This window comes from Chanos chanos, chromosome 8 (genome assembly GCF_902362185.1).
Source record: "Chanos chanos chromosome 8, fChaCha1.1, whole genome shotgun sequence".
In the NCBI taxonomy this organism is placed as follows: Eukaryota; Metazoa; Chordata; class Actinopteri; order Gonorynchiformes; family Chanidae; genus Chanos; species Chanos chanos.
The window spans coordinates 12277202-12302521 of record NC_044502.1 but is presented as its reverse complement, the minus strand read 5'-3'; the positions used below and the strand labels follow the sequence as shown (position 1 = coordinate 12302521).

The 25320-nt window shown below is 39.9% G+C and overlaps 2 protein-coding genes across 2 annotated transcripts; both read left to right on the top strand.

The window, feature by feature from the left end:
- The first annotated feature begins 12445 nt into the window (after positions 1 to 12445).
- LOC115818666 (alpha-(1,3)-fucosyltransferase 9-like) lies at positions 12446 to 13513 on the top strand. The gene has a single exon (XM_030782099.1). It carries the CDS (start codon positions 12446 to 12448, stop codon positions 13511 to 13513), a length of 1068 nt encoding a protein of 355 aa, XP_030637959.1.
- A 1108-nt stretch (positions 13514 to 14621) lies between these two features.
- Positions 14622 to 24753, top strand: ufl1 (UFM1-specific ligase 1). Its single transcript, XM_030782709.1, has 19 exons — positions 14622 to 14831; positions 15255 to 15400; positions 15663 to 15691; positions 15926 to 16023; positions 16267 to 16381; positions 16784 to 16914; positions 17013 to 17071; positions 17363 to 17509; positions 17734 to 17909; positions 18134 to 18313; positions 18745 to 18868; positions 19252 to 19374; positions 19512 to 19632; positions 20735 to 20901; positions 21475 to 21605; positions 22032 to 22112; positions 22674 to 22759; positions 23586 to 23766; positions 24320 to 24753. Exons 1-19 carry the CDS (start codon positions 14755 to 14757, stop codon positions 24527 to 24529), a joined length of 2382 nt encoding a protein of 793 aa, XP_030638569.1. The 5' UTR covers positions 14622 to 14754; the 3' UTR covers positions 24530 to 24753.
- Positions 24754 to 25320: the final 567 nt, after the last annotated feature.

The window sequence follows — 25320 nt, the reverse complement described above, 5'->3', positions numbered from 1 at the left end:
ACAGAGCAGCTTGTAACACAGTATGACGTGAATACACATATCACAAAGAGAGAAAAAGAGTATGGAGACAAACTGCTTTAGTTTCTAATTCTTCCTCTTGTTCAGTGTCTTGTCACTCTGTGAAAATACCATTGCTGAGAGAAAAATCATTGGAAACACAGCACTGTAAAATGTCCTTATTGAGAAATATGAAACCATGAATGATAATAACAATAGCAACTACCCACTATTCATAAAGCTGTTTGAATTTTCTGTGATATGTAAGACCTTTAACTATAATACATGATCATTTCTAATAGACATCCAACGCTGTTTCACTACAAATGCTGCTATCAAGAAATGAGGACTAAATGAAATCAGGCGATGCCAAAACGTCCGTGGGAATGTGGTCTTTTTTATTTATTTTGGTCCCGTTCGAGTTTCCGTTTCCATCTCCTCAAGGTCTGTGTCTTTTAACGCTTAAATGCCGTAGCATACAAGAAAATGAATAGTTGGTCCCAATATCAAAACAAAATGCACACTAGAGCATATTTTCCTTCCAAATCAGACCCAGAACTTTGTTACCAACAAAACTATAACCAAACTGTTACATTCTGATAGGACAAACTGCAAAAAATAATGGATTTGTGCTTTCTGTGTTACTTCTATACATCTGTACTTCTATACGAAATCTATACGTAAAAGGAAAAATTTCACAGAATCTTCTTAGCGCATTTGAACAAGGTGATTCCTTGATTAATTATGAATGTCTTAGAACTAAGTGAGTGGTATTCATCCTGGATTAAGAATTAGACAAGTGAGGCCATTTGAAGTCACTGCTTTTCTCTCTCACTACAGGTGTGTTGTGGTGTTAGTGACCCCAATTTCATCTTCTCATCAAGCGGCTATAGTTCTCTGCAGGAGGCCACATGGCACTGAATGAAAAGATGTTCTGAATAACTTATCTCCTATAACACTCCTCTACTTACAAGCAGTGTATGCTGAGGAAACAAAGTCTGCCATCTCCAATCATCAAAAACAGATCAGGGCCAGAGGGCAGTCGAATGACTTAAGACTACACAGCAGTATGACTGAGAATATACTGGTATAATCTATTACAGTGTGTTATTGCTGCCTAGGGCAAACACTCTCTGTTTATAACGTGTGTGTGTGTGTGTGTCCTCAGTAAACAACACTACAGTATGAAACATCATAACCTCTATGTGAGTGCACAAAAATACAAAAAGAGGTATGAAATCATAGCATCGGCATGTGTGTGTGTGTGTGTGTCCGGGGGGGGGGGGGGGGGGGGGGGGGGTGTTTACATTTTACATGGTATTTATCTGTAATGTTTCCCACACAACAACATACAACACAAGGTCAACACAGAGTAAAATTGATATAAAAACTGTAAATCAAAAACATTTTTTTTTACAGTAAAATCCGAATAAATCTGCTACTGAAACTAAACTGTTTACTCTTGACCAATCCTCTGATGAAACATTGTTCACCAATCCATTTCTTTTTTTTTCACATTTTCCATTGTTCATGTCTTGTCTTTTACTGCTCCCTTGTTAAGAGAGAAATTGTCTGTAACTAACCTGAAAGTTGAGTGTTTATACTTGCTCTTCTGCTTCATTATATTTCAAAGAGTCAGTTCCTTAATTTCTCAATTGCTGAGGAAACTTGACCTAATTTCTTGAAAGAGTGGTTGAACAGGGGAAAAAAAAAGAGTGTTTCTTTGAAGTCTAGAATTAGATTCATGAACTCTTGTCCTCCCTTTGGTGGATGGAGGCTTATCGAATATGTGTCGTGTTTATTAAATATTCAAACTCGCTCCCTTTGAGCCCCTCTTATGTATTTGATCTCTGACAAACTGTTTGTAAGTTTTTGATATACTTTTTAAGAGTGGTTGATATTTGAATTTGAAGACAATATTTAAACAGCCAAGCACGTCCGAAGATAGGTAACGTGTAACAAATCTTAATTTTGTGATGTTTTCTGAAAAATTAACATTGTGCACTATCAAAGCCACTTAAGAGTTGGTTCAGCGCTGTTAACACTGGATCACTGACAATTCATTTCAATCCGTACAAAATGTTTTTATGCATCTTCACCCGGAGACTGTGTATTATAATGACCCATACAGATTCAATGACCTTTTTTTCCCTTTTTTTTTTTTCTTTTTTCATTCCGACGAGAAATTGAGAAGTTTCTGTCTCAAACTCTCAACCCCTGCACTTAGCCCTCTGTGTTCCTTCTGCGTGGAACAAACATTCCTGACTTATTTGGGTCTATTACACTCTGTGACTTAGGATGAAAACTCAGGGTAGGTAGAAACTTGTAATTGGTGCTAGAGGGTTTACTTACAAACTGAGTTTATTTTTCTATAATAATAGAGAGTTAGACGGTCAAGTCACCGAAATAAAGAGAGAAAAGACAAATGAACTCAGATTCGCCACCCGGTTAAAACACAACACTTTTATAAAAATTGGTTTGGACTTCCCTGAGGCATTGTAATACTTCATGTTTCAATTATTCCAACACACTGTCACGCTGAGATACAACCGTAAGTAAGATACTCAATCCTGTTCTTGGAAAACTCAGGTTTTGGTGGCAAAAGATTTGCTGAGGCATAAATATTTCAAAGAATCAATACATAAACTTATAATACCTTTCAATTTGCCCAAAAAGGAAATTGTGTTATCCAAATTATGTGTGCTGAAACTTCGACTATTGTCCAACACGCATTCCAGCATAATACTCCCAAAAGTTTTTAGCACTATATGCCCTGAAATGAAAAAACATTTTGTTTTACTTTTTAATTTACTTATTGTTTGTACCTGATTTTAACTTTTTAAAAAGAAAACAATAGAGGAAACTTAATAAAAAGGTAAGGGAGACAATCAAACTTGATTTGTGGAGTACAACTTTTGTCTCCTTTTAGCTATTGGGCAGAAAAGGATCAGATTGTCTAATTCTGCCGTTGAAGGCCTGGCTGACATTCAATGTTCCCTCAGAACGTTGTGTGAAACTCCGCTCGTATTTCATCCACTCCGGAGGTGATGGAGGGCTCTGCCTTGAGGAGAGAAATGGAAAGGATCCGAGTGAAAATTAAATGGTCGTGCCTCTGCTGCAGTCTGGCTGAGACACAGTGGGGGCTGCAGGTTAATCAGAGAGAGGAGACGGGGATCCATCAGCGCAAGGACAGAGAGATGAGCAACGTCACCACTGAGTAAAGAGTCTCTCTCTCTCTCTCTCTCTCTCTCTCTCACTCTCTCTCTCTGTGCGGTTAAGAGATCTCCTCTGAACCGCCGGCGCCGTTCGTGCGTCTGTGAGTCAGCTGCGCGCGAGACGGCAGAACGTGTGTTTTCCTGTTCAAAGGAGAACTAAATAATGAAAGAGTATTTGCACATCAGTCACCGTGGCTGATATTATTTGTAGAGTCACACAGCAGCTTCCAACTTATTTCTAACCCAGAAAAGGATTTTTTTTTTATATATGTTTTCGTAAGTGTATTTCTGTCGGTAGCGCTTCTTATGCTGCAGCTGTTCAACTCAGCCACTCAAAAAGATTGCTTGCGTGGTTATTTATTTATTTATTTATTTATTTATTTATTTATTCCTTGTCTAATTAAAGACTTGTTTTATCAGAGACTTTAGTGTGTTCCTCTCCCCAGTGAGTCTGTGACATCTGGTGATAAGCAGAAACACAAACCAACAGGCTCTCTAGTTTGGAGAGGCAATATGAAGTAGACTAGCACTCACCTCTCCTCTCGCCAACATATAGCCAGTGTAACATGCGGGTCTACGTCACATTGCACATTGCATTAATGCATGTTGGAGTCATATCTAGTAACTAAAGGAGCTTTAAAAAAATACAACTTATTGTAGTGTAGTAACAACTTGTAGTAGTAACAAATTGTTTAAATTTTCATTAACGAAATTAACATTTAAAAGAAACTCTCTCTGCTTGCACAGGAGACGTTGTGCATGTATAATGTGTATTTGCATGGGAGTTCAAAGTGAATGTGCACTGTAGAACCTTGACAAAACTACAAATTAGTGAAATGCCTTGTCACTGACCTCAGATTAATTTGTTCCTCAATGTAAAAGAGTTCTGACAGCGTGAACTACCAGTAATAGTGATCTTATTACTTGTGCTGTACTGCCCTCCTGAGTTCATTCTTCAAACTACATCACAAAATAACTAATGTATGAGGTCCCTATGTGAAAAGGGTATGTGCACTGTTTCTGATAATAAAATATAACTAAACTAAAAGTTAAGAATTATTTTTAGATGATTAATTTTATTTTATTATTGGTTTTGTTCTTTTGATTTCTTTTTGTTTGTTTGGAGAGAAGCTTTTGTTATAGTCTATGTGCGTCCTGTGTATGTGCATGTGCATGTGCGTGCGTGCGTGTCTCCTGTGTGTGTGTGTGTGTGTGTGTGTGTGTGTGTGTGTGTGTGTAGCTGATGTTGCTGATAATTACAGCTTTTTTTTTCTTGTTTCCCTGTTTATGGACCTTTAACAGACACTTAGACTTTAAAACAGGCCATCCCACTATCTCTAGTCTCAAATGCAAAACTGCCATGAGAGCATCTGTGGAAATCCATTAATTGCCTGTATCACTATAATTTTATTGAGGAATAAAATATTTTTGAAAATAACCAGTACATTGTACAGAATAAAGTATATTATTCAACTTAAAGCATATTACTCAAAGACAACATTTGTTTGACACAAAGACATACTTAAGCTTTCAAAAAGAATACGCATACATTATTTTTCATTCGTTCATTCATTCATTTATTCATTATTCCGTAGAAATATATAGATCAGCTGAAAATATTCCTTGTCACTCTTTTGGTTTAGATGCAGTTTATCTTTCCACCGCTAAGTGATAGTTCTCAATCAAAACTAGTTCAGTGGTAGTAGTACAAAATTACACCACTAGATGGAAGTCATCAGTCAAAATTAAATTTTGGTAGTTGAGTTACTCTAGCCATTTGTAAAACTGATAGGGATTGTTATCTTAATATTATGGAAATAATCTCCTGTCAGGATCAGAAAGGCAATTTATCATTGGGATTAATTGAATACCTCTGCTATTTTCCATAACGAATATAACAACATGACTGGTTATATAGTGATTAAAGATGGTAGGCCTAGCAAAGGAATCCATTTCATATTAAAGTAGAGGAAGATTAAAATACTCCTCCCTTAGTGACTGTAAATATCACTGAAGTAACACTTTAATCAAGTACCAAAGAGCACCAGCACCATAATGAAGATCAAAGAGAAAATTCACCAAGTCCAAGGGCTGAACACTAAACAGATATAACACTGAGCACTGCTAAGTACAGTTTCAGCGCAACCAACAACAACAGTTGTAACAACTAAACCTTCCTAACTGTTGATGGAGAAAAAATCCTTACAGTATGAGGAGCACATATTTCATTGGCAATACGTTTGTAATGTGTGAGATGTCCATCATCATCGTTTCAGTCTGGGTATTTAATTTATACACATTAAATTATCCACTTTTAGACTCTGATTGGGGAATGTAATCTAATATCCGTATAAGTCAGTTAGGGAAACAGGATGAGGATAATTCTTTAAAATGCTCCAGAAGACACTGTTAATAGCAAGTGTTGAATTTACACATAAATCAGAAAAATTATATTCTGTAAGACAAGTACAGAAGCACAGTATAGGTAACAATTACAGATTTATGAATGGGATTTATGAAGGATGCTCTTGTGCAAAATGCAATAGAGTCAGTGGTAAATATTCATCTGACAGAGATCACTTTACATAAGAGGCCACTTAAACACAGAACTGTGTTTACATTGGGAGGACCATATATCATTGCAATACTAAGCCAAACAGATTGGTTTCCTTTACCTGTTGAATTGGTGTGTTGTTTACAATAAGGTTAAGCTGTGGTTCCTGACATGATAAATGATAGGACCCAAATGCCATGCACTTTGTCTGTGATAAACTGAGTAGTAATTACTTGTCAGTGACACAACTATGTTCTCTAACAAGTCATTTGGCTCGGCTGTGAGATCAGTGACTGTTGGTGCTGATGTGTACACTGTAGAGTCATCTGCATACCATGTCTAATTTGGCTTCATTTCATACAAGGGACAAGTCTTTGGTTAAGATGGAATACATTAGCAGGCCAAAGCAACTCTCTTGAGATAAAGTATATATGTGCTCTGCTAGAATAACTTCCATCAAAATAGACTTTCTGTGATCTTCTCTTCAGATAACTTTTTTTTTTCCATAGAATGTCTACTGGTGTGAAGGTATAATATTCGACTTTTTTCAGGAGCTTGTTATGATCTATTACAAATGCAACAGTGAAATCTAACATAATAGCACCACTGATCTCTTCGTTATCAGTTTCTCTTTGCCAGTCATCCGTCATGTGAGTTAGCTCAGCACATTCTGACTGTTCTTGCCAGAGGCGGATTAGGTATGGGCGACATGGGCAGCCGCCCAGGGTGGCATCTTGACGGGGGCGGCCAAAAAATTGGGAATGGTGACATTTGCGCGATCGGTTTTCTATCGCTCATTGGCACGTCACGTCAGTGATATCATGTCACCATGTGGGTCAGTTAACGTTGTCGGGGTGGGCGCCGTGATTCTAGTTTGTGAGATATGCAGGCTACTGCCTGGAGAGGTCTCCCACTCAGAAGTACGGGATGGGGAGGGGGGCGGGGGTAGGTTGACCTCAGGTCTCCCCACTGGAAGCCCGGGGTAGGGGGAGCGGGGAAATCTATCAAACAGCGCACCTCTAACTTTGTACAGTACTACTGCAATTAGTAAAATCAGTCACACTACGAAATACCACCGAATAAACCACACTTCATTCATAATACTGTGAATGTATGTCTTTTCACAGACTTATTACTGCATTTTTTTCTGGTTTTTCAGAAATCGTTAAGAATAATATAAAACCAGTCCGCACACCACCAAGGTGAATTGGTTTAGTCTTGACTCTTGGTTGACAGTGTTGGGGCATGGGTAATGTATTGATGCTCGAATGCCAAAACAACACAAATAGATAAGAAAAGGTCTCACTCATCAGGTACCTAGTTTAGGAAAGAGAGGAAAGAAGAGGAGGAGAAACGCGCAAAAGATAAAGGTTTGCAGCTATGTCATCTCTTTATGAGTATAATAGTATGCATGCAATGAAATAAGCTAGTATAATACTTATGTTTGTTAGCCTATGTTGCTATGTTGCTTGCTATGCTATTACACATAAGGCGACAATATTCCATTTTCTGTCCAACTAGCTTACATAACATAGGATATAGTTTCACACGGTTTCATCATGATAATGTGTGTAGCCTGCAAAAACTATTACAACCTAACTACCAGATTATTGATTTGATTAACTTTCACTGAGCTGACATCATAATGGTTTTCTGTGATTGTATCGACTGGGTCCTGAGCTCAGTAAAAGGAATTTCCAGTGCTGTAGGCTAACTTAAAAGACGTCTATATTATGCTGATATTTTGTGTCTTGTGTGATATACTGAGTCTTTTGGGGTGTCTTATGCCTAGAATTAGCCAAGGAGGTTTTATGGTTCATTTGGTTCCTATTCTAAAAAGTTTGATAAATTGTGCATAATGACATGTATATTTAATTGTGCAACAAATGTGCTGTATGTAGGGTCAACCATGTCACAGGAACGCCGTAGTGGCCTTGCTGTCATCAGTATTAACCATGCGATTGCTGGGCAGATTTATGATGATGTAATTGATGCCTTTGTGTCAAGGAAGGCAAGAAAGGTCAGGGTTTAGATGGCAGTTGTGCAATTTAGTTTGTGTGTTTCTTGTTTGAAGTGCAATATCAGCGTAATAATCAGGTTGTCTTCTTCATAAATGTGTTATTGTATTTGTGTACTTGTGTAGTAGGCCTATAGAATTTGCGCAGTTTAGTTATATTTGTGTGTTTTTTGTTAGCAGTAGGGTAATAGTGTAATAATTCGATTCTCTTTTTTATTTGTATTTATACATTACAATTTGTTTCTATTTGTCTTTGTTATATTTATATTCTATGATTATTTATTTGTGTTGTTCCAAATGTCTGAATAAAAATTACAGTTAGTGCAGAATGGTGCTTTGTTTCTTTCTTTTTTTTTTCCCTCTGTGGTTGTTGGGGGGGGGGGGGGGGTGGGGGGGGCATACAAGCTGGAACCGTGACTGGTCCTTTGCTACACAGACGCTTGAGGCTAGTTACCAAGTTGTTGACCATAAAATAGAGCAGTATTTGGTCAAATACAATCTTCTCTAAAATCTTACTCAGTACTGGTAACAAGCTTATAGAACCATTATTAGGGCCAGAGAACGATACTCTCTTATCTTGTGTAATAACAATTACAAAAGAATAATTGTCATTTCGTTCTGTGCCTGTAGAAAAATTGTGATCGTTTCAGGCTGATGTTTAGTATATGACAGACAGGAAGAGCAGTGTAGCCCACTGCCATTTTAAGCAGTTTGCCATCTGTATTGTCAATGCCTTGCTTTTTTTCATTGGTGATGGTTGACTTAAGTAATGCTTCTACTGCCTGTACCTTTAAGTCACTGAATTCAGAATAACAAGATTGATCTTTCATGATAAGATTTTCTATGCTATTAATAGACATATTATTTCTTGTCATGTGTAATAGGTCTTGTCTCAATTTGCCTGCTTTATCACTGAAATATTCATTTAAGTAATTCACGACTTCATTAGGCTTTTGTTTTGCCATTTGTGCAGTGACAGAGAGGCAAAAGGAATAGAAACAACAATATGTTAGAGTAAAGCATGCTCTTATTAATTTATTTACTATTTTATGAAACTGTTTATCTATATAATTGATTGAATGATCTGCAACAGCACTTGCAGACCTGAAAATAAAGAGTGAAATTATGTGTTATAGTTAAATATGTGAGCATGTGTATTCAGAATATGAACCACGTATCCTTTATTGAAACAGTATGTAAAATTCTGTTTGATAACTCATGAGCCATAATTATCCAACAATCAAATCCATCGGCATATGCTACGGTTGCTGTGAATGCTTCTTTGTCATCAGTACGAGTTGGGTAGGGAAGTCAAGATTAGCTTCAACTAGACACCTGAAACAACCTCTTATGTGCAAAGAGCTCACGAAGGGACAGTGACCTGTATTTTTTTTTTAATCACACACTGTTTTATTGGAAAATCGTTTTCAGTGGCAATTTTGCTCCATTTCTGTCCTTGCTTGGAGTCAGTCATTTAAACAGTACTGCGGTTTCGCACCTCCTAAGAATTCTACCACGTAGTCACGCACCAAAACAGGTCCTCAATATCTAGCTAACCCACGCAATGTTTTGCATGGCACCATCGTTTATCTTAAATGTGGTAACGGTCAGGGATGTATCATGACATTAGAGCGACGAGTTAAAAATAATGCTTTCTCTTTAACGGGGGACAGCAGAGGTGGCCCCCTAGGCTAACATTCATCGGAGAGTGGGCTCTTCTGCGGCAAATAGGGAGAGAGCGCAGAGACGAATCCCCTCTGATGCACAGGTTACAGTAGAGGGGTGAACTGGTTTTGGATGGCACGATGAAAGGATGGCAATTAGAAAACCCCAGATGCTCAGTTTCACTTAATTTGCTGTTGATCCGTGCTAGGGAAGGTGAGTAATGTGGTTGTTGAATGTGATTCAGTGCTTCTGTTCTGTAACGCGTGCGGTTAATGAAGGCGGCTGTCTCCAGTTTCAAGCCCGTGTTTAACGACCTCTGGGGTGGGGAAACAAAGTATCAATTCCATGGGAATCACTTCGCTTCAAATACTGGACTTGACTATGCTGCTTAATCACTGGGGAAATGTGAATTAGATCCACACAGCTATATTGACCATTTATGGTGATTTACGGACGATTCTCAGGTCACAGCTGCTATACAAACCAATGGCGTTAGGGTGTAGGTGTAGGGACGATTCCTGACTATATGTGTGCATATTTAGGGGGAAACTCCATTAATCTTAAGGCTAATTAACAACGCAGCTGACTGCTTTAATTTACAGACTTATGAAATGTGACTAAGAGTGACTATGAGTACCACATGTTTGATGACAGTACACAACATACAGCCTGTCACCTAAATTGCTATGCAGTAACCCGCCAAGCTGCTTCAATTAATAAAACCAATATGGCTTGAATGAAACTATTGATATTTCTAACGCTTCAGGGTAATTGAGTAAGGCATTGTGTTGGCTACTGAACGCATTTGGAGGGCAGTTCCGCGATTTAATGATTGGGTGAAATATTTGTTCGCGTCGCTCCAGTGTTTTCAACGCTTAGCCTACTAAAATCGGTATAGCCCTGGTGGTGATGGGAGATGTTATGTTAGGGGACAGTAGCTGTTGCGCGGGGGTATGGAACTGCCTAATGTTATAATAAGGTCAGCAAGGTAGGATATTTGTGCCCTGTTAAAGATGTGTTGAAGGCTATTTCATCCTTTTTTTCCTGCAAGTGGTGTGCTGTAATTACCGCTATCACCTTAGCACAAGCGTTGCCCTGTTTCCAAAAATTGGCTGAATGAAGTTTCACCACATAAACATTATATTTGTGACATATTTCTCTGAGACCTCAGTGGAGTTTGATTGTGAAAATGATATATGTCGTGGCCTCCTATATTGCAACATAAAACTGTTCATTTGACCACTGTAGAAACACAGAAGATAACAGAGAACTGAAAGAATAAGTATGTCTCCACTTTCTGTTCTCTTTCTTATCAGTCTTATGTACACTAAGTGAACAACTTCTGACTACAAACTGTAGTCAGCACAGCTCATGTCACCAGTGAGAACAATGTGGTTCTGATGTGGATTTCTGCAACTGCAATATTCAAGTAAGTAATTACTTATCCTTTTTGTTTGCTCAGTTGAAGATTAAAGTGATTCGTTTTTCTTCATTTGAATACTTGGATAATATTTCACTTGTGTCCAGGGGTGTCCTGGGAAAGAAACTTATCCGGGGGGAGGTTTGGGCTCAGGTTGGGGTGGTGAGGGCTGATTACATATGTACAGTATATCCGACAGTCGGGGGCGGGGGGGGGTGTCAATGTAATTACATATGTATTTATTGCAACCCTAACCTGCTCAAAAAATTTTGTGTCGTTTTAAAGTGAATAACACTGGAAATTTATTATCTTTCATAGAAAATAAACTAGCACAGCTTGCTGAAAACAAATGAAAAAATGCTCTAAAATGAATACAGTGAGGATGTCCTAAAATAAAAACATAACATTACCTACATATGAACTGAACTACATATGTAACTAAGGTATTTCACGTATTTTCAAACAGCTCAAATGAGATAAGCAAATGTTTATCCTCTTTCAACAGGACAGAATATAATTAAAGAAAATTAAACAAACAACATTTGTTTTGGTTGTTTATTTGTTGCTTTTTGATTAGCCAGTCGAAAAGGCCTGACCTGACTTTCAGTGCCTATAGTAGAATCTCTCTAAGGAGATCAATTTTCTCTGCACCTTTGTCAATGATCACATCAGCACCCAGAGTGAGCGGGATGTCCCTTTATGTTGCCATCGGGATTAAAACCTCCAAATGATCTTGTGACAGTTTGCTTCTGAACCTGTTTTTATTGAACTTGAACATTGAAAATGCACTGTATGTTCACAGACGACTATGAGTGATACTGAGTAAGCAGAAATTTGTAGGCCAGACCAAGGAGGTAGTAGATACCTGTCAGCACATTTTGCAGCCTTAGAATTTGGTAGCAACACTGTGTGTTCATTTTTTAACCACAAATTACAGCAGTTTTAACTGAACACATAGCCTAGCCTATAGTTTAATGTCCATCTTACCGCTTCAGTCTGCTCCTCAAAAAGAGCGTGTCTGGCCACTTGAGGATGCTTATGCCTAACCATGTCGATTTTTTTTTTTACAATTGGAAACCCGTGCCTCTAATGCCTGCCTCCTTTTATCTCTCATTTTTTTGGCCCCTTCTTTTCATTTTGACATTTTCATGTCCATGGCTCTCATTGGCCATCTTACTGCTGCGCGCTACTTTTGCATTAGTCTAGAATAGTAACGCGCGTTAACTAACTTGGCTGAGATTGGCCAGTGAGCCCAGTCGCGGAACACGCACGCAGCACGCTCTCATGCTCGCCGCGGGGGACAGGCACACAGAGAGGTTTGGTAAAGAGACAGACAGGACAGGTAAGAACGTTATGGATTTTTTGACGGTCCACCAGCCCACCGAAGCAGTGGCCCACCGGGGTTTTGTCCCGGTATGCCCGATGGCCAGTACACCGCTGCTCTTCTCTACTCTCAGCTGATATATATTTTATATTACACTGACTTTGAATTCACAGTTTAGGCTTCTGTGTGTATCCTGGTTGGAGTCTGCTTTTTCTAATGAACATTTTTCACTCTTTCTTCCACAGCTCAAAGTATGACATCAGTATCTTTTAACGGAATCCTGCGCCTGGTAGTGATCTCCATCTTAATACTGGGCTGCTTTGTTACCATAGTTTTTATGTACTTGAAACCAGATAACATTTGGTTGTCTGGTCCCATTGAGTCTGCAACGTCTCCTCTCAAGGTTAAGAATTTTGCTCATATCAAAAAAGAACAGAACAAAACCATTGTTTTAATTTGGCTCTGGCCATTTGGTCAGACCTTCAGTCTGGACAAGTGCAACATCAATGGATGCTACTTGACGGCAGACCGAAATTTGTACAACGAGTCGAGCGGTGTTGTCATCCACCACAGAGATATAAGCAGAGATTTATCTAACCTGCCACCCTTGTATCGTCCGTCCTCTCAGAAATGGATATGGATGAACTTAGAGTCGCCTTCTCACTCTCCTAAAATCCCAGGTATCGAAAAGCTATTCAATTTGACATTGAACTACCGCCAGGATGCTGACATCCAGGTGCCTTATGGGACACTTCTACCCACACAGGAAGAGGACAACTTTGTATTGCCAAGCAAGACTAAACTCGTCTGCTGGATAGTGAGCAACTGGAATCCTGACCATGCAAGAGTGAAATACTATTACGAACTGTGCAAATATGTTGAGATACACACCTACGGTCAAGCGTTTGGGGAGTACATTTCTGATAAGGACTTCTTTCCCACAATATCAAGTTGCAAATTCTACCTGTCCTTTGAGAACTCGATTCATGAAGATTACATCACTGAAAAGTTGTACAACCCATTATCTGTTGGTTCTGTGCCAATCGCTCTGGGCCCATCCAGACAGAACTATGAGAACTTTGTGCCTGGTGATGCGTTTATCCACGTGGATGACTTCCTTTCCCCCAAAGAGTTGGCCGATCACCTCTTGTTCCTCAATAAAAGTGATGACATCTACATGCAATACTTTGACTGGCGGAGGCACTTCAAAGTAAAATTGTCAGACTTTTGGACTGAACATACCTGTCGGGCTTGTGAATATATTCAAAACCATAAGGAATACAAAGCTTGTAATACTCTGGACACTTGGTTCTGGGATTAAATCAGTCATTTAAAAATCCTGAGAGCTCATGATGTCCTGAAGAAGTATTAGAATATGAACACGATGAGACACATCAATGTTTTACACCTGTAGCCCAGGGTTCACTGCCTAAAATAAACAAGGGGAAAAAAAACTATTTAACTGAACTATCGCAACTCCAGTTTGTTGTTCTGTGATAAATTGATAATGCCATTGTGCACCATTGTTTGTGACTTTATCTTCAATAGCTAAGTATCACCATTTAAGTATAATGTGGTTTAAGTTCAAAAGCAACAGAAATTGTTTGTTGAATATAATTATTCTCTTAGGTATGAGTATTGAAGATCATACTTACCTGTTGTGTTCATGTGTAAACAATACACTGTCGTGTTTTACAGCCACTGTAGATGTGTATGGTATATGACAGAGAATACATATTGTATTCTGTTGTAATTCATGAATTAGAAACATTCTGTCAGTACTTTGATCAAATTCATTCAGTTTTTGAGAACACCATAGAGAAATTTAAAATGGTTTCAGAGCATTCAAAAGAAATGACACGGCAAGCTATTATGCTGTGCTGGAGTAACATGAAATGAATCTAGCAGTCGTCATTCAGTCCAGGGTAATCTTTTTTTCCTCTCTGATTTTAAACACTCTAAAAGGATGGGTAAATAGTGAAGAAAACGTAAAATGGTACTTCTATGGAATTACAGAAATCTTTTACGCTACATCATCCAACATAACAAACCAGATGCACACGAGGTAATATCTTGTAATTCACGTATTTTGTAATTCATGTGCTGTCTCTTCCAGTTATTTTCATTTTGCCTCCTTTGTGGCACTGTCCAATGATAGTTTTAAATAAAAGTTGCTTTTTTTATCATTGTCCAATGATAGTTTTAAATAAAAGTTGCTGTTTTTTATCACTGATGGCTATTAGGATTCTTTCATTCTTTGCCATTAGGAAATTTTTGAACTGGAGACGGATTTGTGCAGTCATGTGCGATACGCTTTAAGAGTACTGAGCGAACATACACAGAAAAACGCTGTTTGGACCGTACTACGTTCCGTATTATTTCACTAGGCTGACGTGGGTCTGCTTGCTAACTTAGCCAGCTAATAGACATGTTTGCTGTCAGTACATCTGGAAGACGCACTACTGGTGTTTAAACCTGCGAACGACTTGTTCTTTTCCGTTTTAGTCACTCTTCGCAGGTGTCAGTTAAATAACTGGTTGGCATTTTAAGTCAAATAAGGAGATGGCAGCCGACTGGGAAGAAATTCGGCGCCTGGCAGCAGACTTTCAAAGAGCCCAGTTTGCAGAAACTGTGCAGAGGTAGGAATGCTAGGCTAATTGTTGACTATCCTAATATTATTTATTAGTTAAAGTTTCGTGGTTCACCAGACCAGTGAAAGTAGTGTACGGGAGTGTAAATTTTATTTGTAAGAAGTTAGGAGTTGTCTAGTGTTACACAAGGCCTGCACTTAAAACAATCAAGTGGCATAGCTAACACTAGCTCATAGCTAGTTCAACTACATCTTGTCATTTCAGCGAGCTAAGTCACATACTCGTGATTTTTGTGCATAACGCAACATTTCGACATTAAACCTCCTAATATTATTTTGCATTCGTTCAATTTTCAGGCTTTTAGGTCACCTTTGACGATTTTTAGTTCACAAACATTGAAAGGGAACTTGTGAGAATGGTTAATTAACTCGCTTATGACGCTTCTCTTTGTCCCTCAACAACTGCACTCAGGTTGTCTGAAAGAAATTGTATCGAAATTGTTTCCAAGCTTGTGGAAGACAAGAAGCTCGATGTGGTGCATACTCTGGACGGAAAGGAGTACATCACTCCGGCTCAGATCGGCAGAGAGATCCGAGATGAGCTGTATTTGCACGGAGGTCTGTCAAATCTCCACTCTCATTGTCATCTTAGCTAGTTTATGTTCCAGTGTAGAACCCACCTGTTAGTTGAGTGCTGAACGGTGGTGGACTCGCAGGAATAAATTGCACATGAGGTGATAACTTCATAACATTTGTATTTAGTTGCATTGGTCAGATGTGTTGGTGAAATATAAGAAGGAAAGACTATAGTTGTCAAATATTGAAATAAACTAATATTGTCGTAGTGCAGTTTAATGACTGGAACATCTTGTCTTTAAAGGGCGGATCAACATTGTGGATCTCCAGAAAGTGAGTGTGTTGAGAAATTGTTTTGACGTTTATATTTTAAATCTCATTTATTTTAAACTAAGCCTTTAACCACACCCCCCTCCCACCACCTCTCCTCTCAAACTGAAACTTATTAAAATTAATACTGTAAGCGTTCACTCAGATATAACAAAGTTCTACGACATTATCTTTTTCTTGAAGTCATTAATCAAATGTGATTGATTTTCATTTTGTGATCCTACTGACTCTGTTTAGATCATTAATGTTGATTTGACCCATGTGGAAACTCAAGCCGTGGACATAGCAAGGACAGACAGAAGCATCCAGTTCATTCTTGGACAGCTGATTGATGAGTGAGTACATCTTGTTTATTATGCTGTCCTTTAAAGACTTGTGTCTGTAATCTCCCTAAATGATTGTTACTTTTATTCATTTACTTATTTAGGTCCTGCCTGATTGATGGCTGCTTTCTGTCCTTTATGGATGTATTATACTTGGCAAATGTGTTGATATATTTACATGGTGAAAACTAACAAAATGCTATTTAAAAGAGAAGAATCCTCTCATTCTTGGTTATTGTTTGTTTGACACTAAAGAAACTACCTGGACCGGCTTGCTGAGGAGGTGAATGACAAACTGCAGGAAGCTGGCCAGATTAGTATTGCAGAACTATGTAAAACTTATGACCTTCCTGGAGATTTCTTAACTGAGGTGAGTAAAATGCCCCGTGAACAGTTACACTGCATAAACATTTTTAATTGTATTAATTTTTTTTAGCTGAGGTACCCAGTAACTGTCATTTATGTGGATAATTAACAATCACTCCTTTTATGTAGTTGTGACTGTAACAGCAGTTAAATTACAGGCTTGGTCTTGATTCTTCTCTCTAAATAAGAAGAACATTTCCTCTGAAACGCAAAATTGCTTCATGGGCTCTCAGTCACCTGGATACGATGTTGCATTAAAAACACATGTCGATTTTTATATTGCTGCGGTTGCCTGGTCACCATCCGTGACTTGTTTAATTACTGCTTTGTTATTTTTTTTTTTTTTTTCCCCTTTAAACAACCCAGCAAATGCTGCATGACATTAACATTATTCCTGGTCTGGTAGGAGTTTTCCCAGAGGCTGGGCCGAATAATCCAAGGGCAGGTGGACCAGTACAACAGAGGCATGCTCTTCACACAGGCCTATATTAACAGACACAGAGCACGGATATGTGGACTCTTTAGCGCTATAACCAGGTGTGTAGCGTATTAATCTGTCCCTCTGCACAGGTGCCTTGCTTGTTGTACTTGTGTAATCTTCATTGAAAGATGCGCTGTCTGTTTCTTGTTTGCAGGCCAACACCCATCAGTCAGTTGATAACTCTCTACGGCTTTCAAGAACATCTTCTGTACTGTAAGTCATTTGTTTAACTGACTCTTCGTCGCAAGACTGGATGATTTCGATTTATTTGATATAGTATAAAAACAAAAGGAGCAGCTGGATATTTTAAAAAGTTTTTTTTTTTTTTTTTTTTTTTTAACAGAGTGATATTAGTGCACTGTCTGGTCACCTGATTGGCTGAGGTATTTTTTAGAGAGCGATGGGGTTTGGCTTTGTGTAACACATCCCCCTCTCTCTCTCTCTCTCTCTCTCTCTCTCTCTCTCACTGTACCTTTGCTTTCGCCATCTGCCGTTTCTCTGTAGCCGTGTTAGAGGAGCTAGTAAACAGCGGGCGTCTTAAAGGCACGGTTGTGGGGGGCAGGCAAGACAAAGCTGTCTACATCCCTGACATCTACTCCAAAACACAAAACACATGGGTGGACTCCTTCCTCAAGCAAAATGGATATTTAGGTATCCCACCCCTCAGTGTTCTCCACACATCTCCTTAATGAACAGTAACCTTTGTGTCTCGTAAATATGGTATGTTAAATCAGCCCTGATTTTATTATAACAAATAAGACAAATATAATAATAGTGAGAGTTTTGCGTGCTTTTTAATGATTTGTTTTCATTTCCCATGTATAATATAATATTTTGTACATAACTGGTCCTTTTTTGCATTGCTTCTCTTTCAGAGTTTGAAGCTTTGACCAGACTGGGTATCCCCGATCCAGTGGCTTACATTAAGAAGCGGTACAAGTCCAGTAAACTGCTCTTTCTCAAAGCTGCGTGTGTGGGACAGACCATAGTGGACCAGGTGGAAGCCTCTGTAGAGGAGGCAGTGAACTCAGCCACATGGACTGACGTACAGGTAAAAAAACATACGTGTCTAACTGCTTCTAGAATTTACATTTACTTTGGCTCATTCAACTGTAGCAGTATGGATACATGTTGACTGCTTACATTTCACACCCCTGCTGGGACACGTTTTTGTCTTAATATTATGTTTATTCATAGAACTGATTTCTTTTTTTATTTGTGTGTTGGTTTTTCCTTGACTAACATTTTTTGCTGCCATTCTTGTGGCACGTGTAGCCGATTCTACCCAGCTGTCTGTCCGGTGAGGACGTTGGAATCCTGATTAACCAGGTGATGAGAACCACCAACGTGCAGTCGTCTGCGCGGCTGCTGGGGGGCACGGTGGTGATCAGCGAGAAGTTCATCAGCAGCTGTCTGAGTCTGTTCGATGAGACCATGCAGAAGAAGGCAGAGAAGGTGAGCTTTACCAATGACGGAGCTGCGGGGCGCGTGTTCACGACCCCTTCGCGTCTTTGATCGCGTCTTAGCGATCAGAGACGCGAAGGGAGAATAGTCGAGAACAGTACGATCACATCCTGGAACTTCGCATGGCCGTAGCCTTGCAGACAGCAGTCAGGAAACGCAGGGGCTGTTTTAATCAGCTACACTATTTTGTCACCCTGAGCGGTGGGAAGCATTGGCGTCTAAATTCATTTGACGTTGCTGGAAAAACACCAGCATTATAAAGCCAGACAGTGATCAGACTTTGCCATATGCGGTAATGACATTAGCGGTCAGCGCGAATGAATCCTGACCCAGTGCAGAATGAAAGGAAAGGAACGGCTGCTTGTGGTGTACATTAAAGATTCAGAAATATGAAATATTGAGAAAAGCCTTCTCTCCTACAGGAGGTGAAGAACAACCCCGTGTTCCTGATAACGGAGGAGGATGTGAAGCAGACGTCCGCGCTGGCTGAAAACACGGGCTCCTCTAAAAAGGACAAGAGGGAAGAACGGCGGAAAAAGGCCTCAGGTGATTTTTACAGACACGCTCTCGCTCCCAAGGGCCTCGTTTTCGACTTAGAAAATGGCTTCTGCCTTGATATCTGAATCACGGTACATTTTGTATAGTTTATTTTTGTAGATACACTTCATTTGTATACCTATTTCCGTGGTAACAGCATACGCACATAACTACTGTCTCGATGGGAGCTTTTTTTTTCGTGTGTGCTTGACTTTTTACATTCGTTTGGATACGCCCATATACTATTGGAATACGGTGGGAAAAATCCATACCCAATTAGATATTACTGTGTTGTTGGTTTATGCAGTCTGAGTTTGTGACCCTCTGTAATGCGGGTTAATATATGCGAGACCTGCTCTCATGCGATGCGTTCATGTTTGTGTGTGGCTCAGAGGGCAGCGGGAGCGTGAAGGGAGGCGGAGGAGGCAACGCCAGGGAGATCAGGATCCGAAAGACCAAGAAAAAGGGCAGGAGAGAGGAGGACAGCGACGACGAAGCGGGATCCGCTCCGCAAAGTATGACCCGACCCCCCCCCCCCACGCCGGGAAAAACCGCCGACTTAAAACGCGCGTTGAATTTGACCCGCCGGGGTGGCCGCACGTCTGAATCATCTTTGTTTGTTCGTTTGCTGGTTTGTTTGTTTTACCTGTAGGTCGTAACAAACAGGCGGAGGTGCCCTTTTTGTCCGTGGAGGAGATAATGGCAGCGTTGGAGGAGAAGGTTTGCGACTGCTCCGAGGAGATGTTGCTGGAGCTTGCAGAGGAGTTAGTGCGGTAGGAGTCGCTTGCTCTCCTTTCATAACGTGACGCTGGGAGAAGCCTCGCAACAACTAAAATACCATAGTATTTCATCATGGTTCCCGCGGATCCTTAAAAAGTCTTAAAAGCCATTGAATTCATTCATTTAAAAATAAGGCTTTAATTAGTATTAAAAGGTCTTAAATCAGTCTTTCAAAAGTCTTAACAATGCTAAGACATGGGAAGCAGGATTTTATTAATTGTTTTTTCTGACGTTGTGATTTAAAATCTCAAAATAATTGGTAACATCTATTTTTTAAATGCTTTACCGAATGCCTCTTGCATTAACACCACGCAGATCAGGATAGCGGAACGAACAACACACACATTTTGTTTGTGGCCTGGATGCTCAGAGCAGATGCACTGTCTGCTAGCTAGCGACGACATCATTTGGGGAAGTGCAAATTCATTGAAAATTGACTATTCAACCAAGATTTTGCAGCATGACTGAAACCGGTACCAGGCAACAACCATTAACAACAAACTTTATATTAAAGGGACGCATTGGTACAGCCATGTTGAAATGAATATCTGTTTCCTTTAGAGGACAAGATACACATTTCACATTCTAAATTATTCAGGTATTACCAATATGATCAAATCGTTATTTGCATAATATGATGCATCAAATTCATGATTTGTGTTTCAAGTATTTTTCGTACATTAACTATAGCCACAGCCTGTATGAACTGATACTACTGACCTGATCTCAAATGCGACGGTGATAAATTGGTCCATTTCCGCTGCTTTTATCAATGAGAGGGAGGTTATCTTTACCGGATGGTATCAAGCCATTAAGATGGGAATGAGAATCTGACTGCACACGGGGGAAAAGAAAGATTTTGTTGTACAAGTTTTTGTCAGACCTGTTTAGAGCCTATGCAAATATTTTAGCTGTTGTAAAGTTGGTCTTAAATTTCATTCCAGGTGGCATTAAAAAAGTCTTAAACTCTTAAATCTAACTTGCTGTAGGAACCCTGTTCATACTTAAAACATGGGGCTAACTGACATCTATCAAAAATGCACATATACACTGAGGTTGTGTACTTTTCTAATGTGGTTCCGTCCTGTTTGACAGGCCTTTGACAAAAACGTACCAGGAAGTAGTCCGGACAACCTTTATGTCTTCCATGTCGTCCGGATCTGGCGCCAGCAGGAAGCGGAACGCTAAGGATCTTCAGGAGGAGATGACTAACCTGTACAACAACATCCGACTCTTTGAAAAGGGAACAAAGCTCTTTTCAGGTACGCAGCCTTTTGAATAATCACTGTCCTCACAGATCTGCTGTGTGTAAAACATGCTTTAGTTTTTTTTACACGCTGTTTTATTGCTGATGCTTGTCAACAGTAACAGCGTGTATTGCCGAAATGACCTTAACATAAAAATACCCCCAAAATAGCCGTTAGTGGCCATAAAACTTTGATGAATTCTTTTGTTTGATCACATGTGAGGGTGCAGGATGTCAAATGTACCAAGGATGCATAATAAATACTTTGGTGCCAATAGCCTTTCACACACTCGGATTCTCATCCAGAAGAGCGGCTCTTATGGGGCATTTTTGACCTCGCACAGGTCATTCCTGCTATACACTAAAGAGTATGTTACATCTGCTATATAGTCAGTTTTTCCTACTCCAGTTTTCTTACACTCCTGCTGCTCTCCTACGACTGACGGAAAGTTATTCCACATCCATAAAACAGTAACTATGAGTAATGAGACGTGCTCTGTGAAATATGTTGTTGTGCGTGCTCTTTTTCCTGCCCCCAAGCGTATTCTCCTATGCAACCCCGGAATATATTGTTTATTTGATGCATCAGATGAAACGCAGGTGAACATTGCCAAGCACGTGTTGAGGACGGTTTGCACGGACGTGATGAATATCTTCGTGAACTTTGTGGCAGCTGAGCACATGATGGCTGTAGAGGACCCCAGCACCATCACCAACGAGGTCAGCACCTTTTGCCGCTTGCCAACGCTAAACAGAAACCCAAAGCTCCACACAAATCTGAAATCAAGCACCTTTTACTGTTTCCCATCACTAAACAGAAACCTAAAGCTAAAGCCTCACACAAACTTGACCTCTAAAACCTTTTACTGTTTCCCATCACTAAACAGAAACCTAAAGCTAAAGCTTCACGCAAACCTGAACTCGAACACCTTTTACTGTTTCCCATCACTAAACAGAAACCTAAAGCTAAAGCCTCACACAAACTTGACCTCTAAAACCTTTTACTGTTTCCCATCACTAAACAGAAACCTAAAACTAAAGCTTCACGCAAACCTGAACTCGAACACCTTTTACTGTTTCCCATCACTAAACAGAAACGTAAAGCTTCTCACAACCCCTCATTTGAGCCTTTCTGCTCTTGTTCAGGTCAGAGTAAAGATCCTGGGCAAGTTACCTGATGAGATCAAGAGTCCACTCATGAAACTTCATAATACTTTGAATGGAAAGGTATGTATCATTATAAATCAGATTAATGGGAAATGTACATTTCTATTTGGTTGTTTTCTGTTGTGGGACAATTGGTATCATATATTGTAACATCAGTCAGTGGGAGTGTAATGCCAGAGAATTGCATCATTGAGAACTGAATGAGGGCAGCATGGTGGCGCAGTGAGTAGCGCTGTTGCCTCACGGCAAGAAGGTCCTTGGTCCTTTCTGTGTGGAGTTTGCATGTGTGGAGTTTGTATGTGTCTGTGTGGGTTTCCTCTGGGAGCTCCGGTTTCCTCCCACAGTCCAAAGACATGCAAGGTCAAGCAAACTGGAGACACTAAATTGCCCCTAGGTATGAATGTGGGTGTTGAGTGTGTTTGTCCGTGTGTGTGCGCCCTTCAACGCACTGGCCACCTGTCCAGGGTGTTTCCCCGCCTTTCACCATATGAGTGCTGGGATGGGCACTCGACCGTAATTGGGACAAAACGGTTTTGAAAAGGAGATGAGTGAGTGAGAATTGTGTGATGGGCCTCGTAAAAAATATTATGGGGTTTTTTTTTTGGTTTGTTTGTTTTCCAGAGCATTGAAGAATTTTTGACCAATTTGGAGATGTCCGTAGAAGAATGTGGACTCATGCTGAAGAGAGGAGATAAGAAACGAGAGAGGTTAAGATTGCCACCATTTCAGGCTTTCAAACACTCAGCGGAGACAATCAGTGTTCAGTTAATTATGCATAAGCCATTTTCAAGGCATTAGCTGTTTGTTACGTCATTCCAGAAGAATCTATTATACAGTAGTCCTTTTTTTTTTTTTTTTTTTTATCACTCCATTCTATGATAAATACACCCCAGGTCAGACCACATCAGTTAGGAGTGAGCCAGTTTCTCAGCTTTGTGTGGGAAGATCAGAAACACCAGATACAATAATGTATGAGAAGAACATAGAGCCCTGGAGTCAGGGATGTCTTCCTCCAGGACATACAGACTTTAGCTACAAACACACACACTCACGCACACACTGGAGGCTGGACATATTAGAAGGTGTAGTAGATCAGGACCATATGTTGTAAGAGGGCAGCTAGGAGAGCAGTGTTCTCTACACAGGTTAGAGATGGAGAAATCTGTAAAGCTGTACCTGGATCAGTAGTTGAACTAGTCTCATATAATCAATCACTGAATTGTAAAGATGTGGTAGACTTGACTGGCTTTGCAAAAGCTAGGATCACCTTTCAGGCTAGGCAGTCAGTGGGTGAAAAAAAATACTTAATGTAAATGCACGAGTGGATGAGTCACTGAATATGAATCAGGAGCTCAAAGTGGGTATGAGGCCGGAGGTGTTTGGTAGCCTGCTATTTTCACTGGTATAAATGAAAAATGACTATTGTTTTTTCCCTCTACGACAGCACAGTTTAGCAGTAACTGGCATTGTTTACAGAGGACTGTATATGAAATGACTGTACTGTAATGTGGACTTGTGTGGCTGTGTTTCCAGGCAGGCTCTGTTCGTGCACAGACAGGCCCTGATGGAGCAGCTGAAGATGACTGAGGATCCAGCCATGGTTCTCCACCTGACCAGTGTGCTGCTCTTCCAGGCCACCACCCACTGCATGCTCCACGCCCCCGGCCGCTGTGTGCCCCAGATCATAGGCACGCTCGTGGGCAAGATCTCAGAGGTACAAGACACACGCACGCACACACATACACACACATACACACACATACACACAGACTGAAGAGCATGTTAGATACCAGGTATACAGAGCTTGCAGAATGATAGCCATGAAGACTTTTATAGCCTTCCGTAAAATGATACCTTAAAAAATGCCAGCAAAGCAAGATCTCAGAGGTACAAGACACACACACACACACATACACACAGACTGAAGAGCATGTTAGATACCAGGTATACAGAGCTTGCAGAATGATAGCCGTGATGACTTTTATAGCCTACTGTAAAATGATACCTTAAAAAATGCCAGCAAAGCTGTTTACATTTCGTCATTGTGTAGCAATCAACTCTGGAACAGTCAACTTGTTGACATAATCAACACAATAATTTATAAGCACATTATTATCTTCACTTGTATTTTAGCTGCTTGTTAGCTGTACTTTTAACTACAAAAGAGATGCTGCCATAGTGAACAAACTTTCCTATGTATTACATCACCATTTGCAGAAAGTTCTGGAAAGTTCTGTTGGATTTATATTTATGGCTGTTGTTTGCAGGATCAACACAAGCTGCTGTCTCACTACCAGAGTCTGGTGGTCAAACAGCTTGTGGGTCAGAACCAGGGCAAGAAGCAGGAGCAAGGAGAGGAGGAGGAGAATCAGGAGAAAGAGGAGAGGGAGACCATTCAGAAGGAGCTCCACAGCCTTACCAACCAGGTCAAAGACCTCGTCCTGTCTCAGAAAAAGACCTCCGTGGCAGAAGAGTGAAAACACCACCTGTCTCCAATGTAGAATCGATAGAATTGATGAGCTCCAGTGGCGGAATCGGATTGTGCTGTCTAACTGACACTGCTACCCTGTTTTGTCTCCCTGTGTGTTTTTTTAATTTTCCATCTGTGATGAGAAATCTATGATCTACGCTCAATTCCTTTGTGGGAAACATCAATAAAAAAAATCCTCAGAGAGGTGAATAACGTATGGTTTACGATGCATTTTCTATTTTTGAAAATGTTGTTATAAACATCTGCGTTGGACTGGCGACCTGTCCAGGGCGTTTTCCCGCCTTTTGCCCAATGAGCGCTGGGATAGTCTCCAGCACCCCCCACGACCCTAATTAGAATAAGCGGCTTAGAAAATGAATGAATGTTATAAACATTTTTTTTTTTGCTCGTTAATGTTGACAACTGGAAGTTAGAGTACTTCATTAAAAAAACTGTCCATTAAAACAGAGAACTTTATTAAAACTGTTGTTATAGGACCTGTGATGATGTTTATTAATAGGATAATTATGTAGCTCTTTGACCACAAAAGTGCATTCATGCAGGTAGTAATGTTTGTTTGCAAAACTGCGGTTTTTTACAAACTTGACTAGATACATAAACGTTTAAAAGCATGGCAGACAGTATCACAGCACCTCTCTTGTGCTGTGATAGAAAACACAGCTAGTGTTGTAAAAATGTTATTTGTAAATAACTGTAATTGTTTCACACCGCTAAGTCCTTTAATCAAAAACATAGACATATGCTGACAGTATTATAGTAAGATCAGACCATTTTTGG

What these genes read in the sequence shown, in the direction of transcription:
- LOC115818666 (XM_030782099.1), top strand. Translation starts at nt 12,446, where the DNA reads ATGACATCAGTATCTTTTAACGGAATCCTGCGCCTGGTAGTGATCTCC.
- ufl1 (XM_030782709.1), top strand. Translation starts at nt 14,755, where the DNA reads ATGGCAGCCGACTGGGAAGAAATTCGGCGCCTGGCAGCAGACTTTCAA. An exon ending in ACGGCGGAAAAAGGCCTCAG is followed by an intron (nt 18,869 to 19,251) that starts GTGATTTTTACA and finishes TGTGTGGCTCAG; the next exon opens with AGGGCAGCGGGAGCGTGAAG. An exon ending in TCGTGGGCAAGATCTCAGAG is followed by an intron (nt 23,767 to 24,319) that starts GTACAAGACACA and finishes TGTTGTTTGCAG; the next exon opens with GATCAACACAAGCTGCTGTC.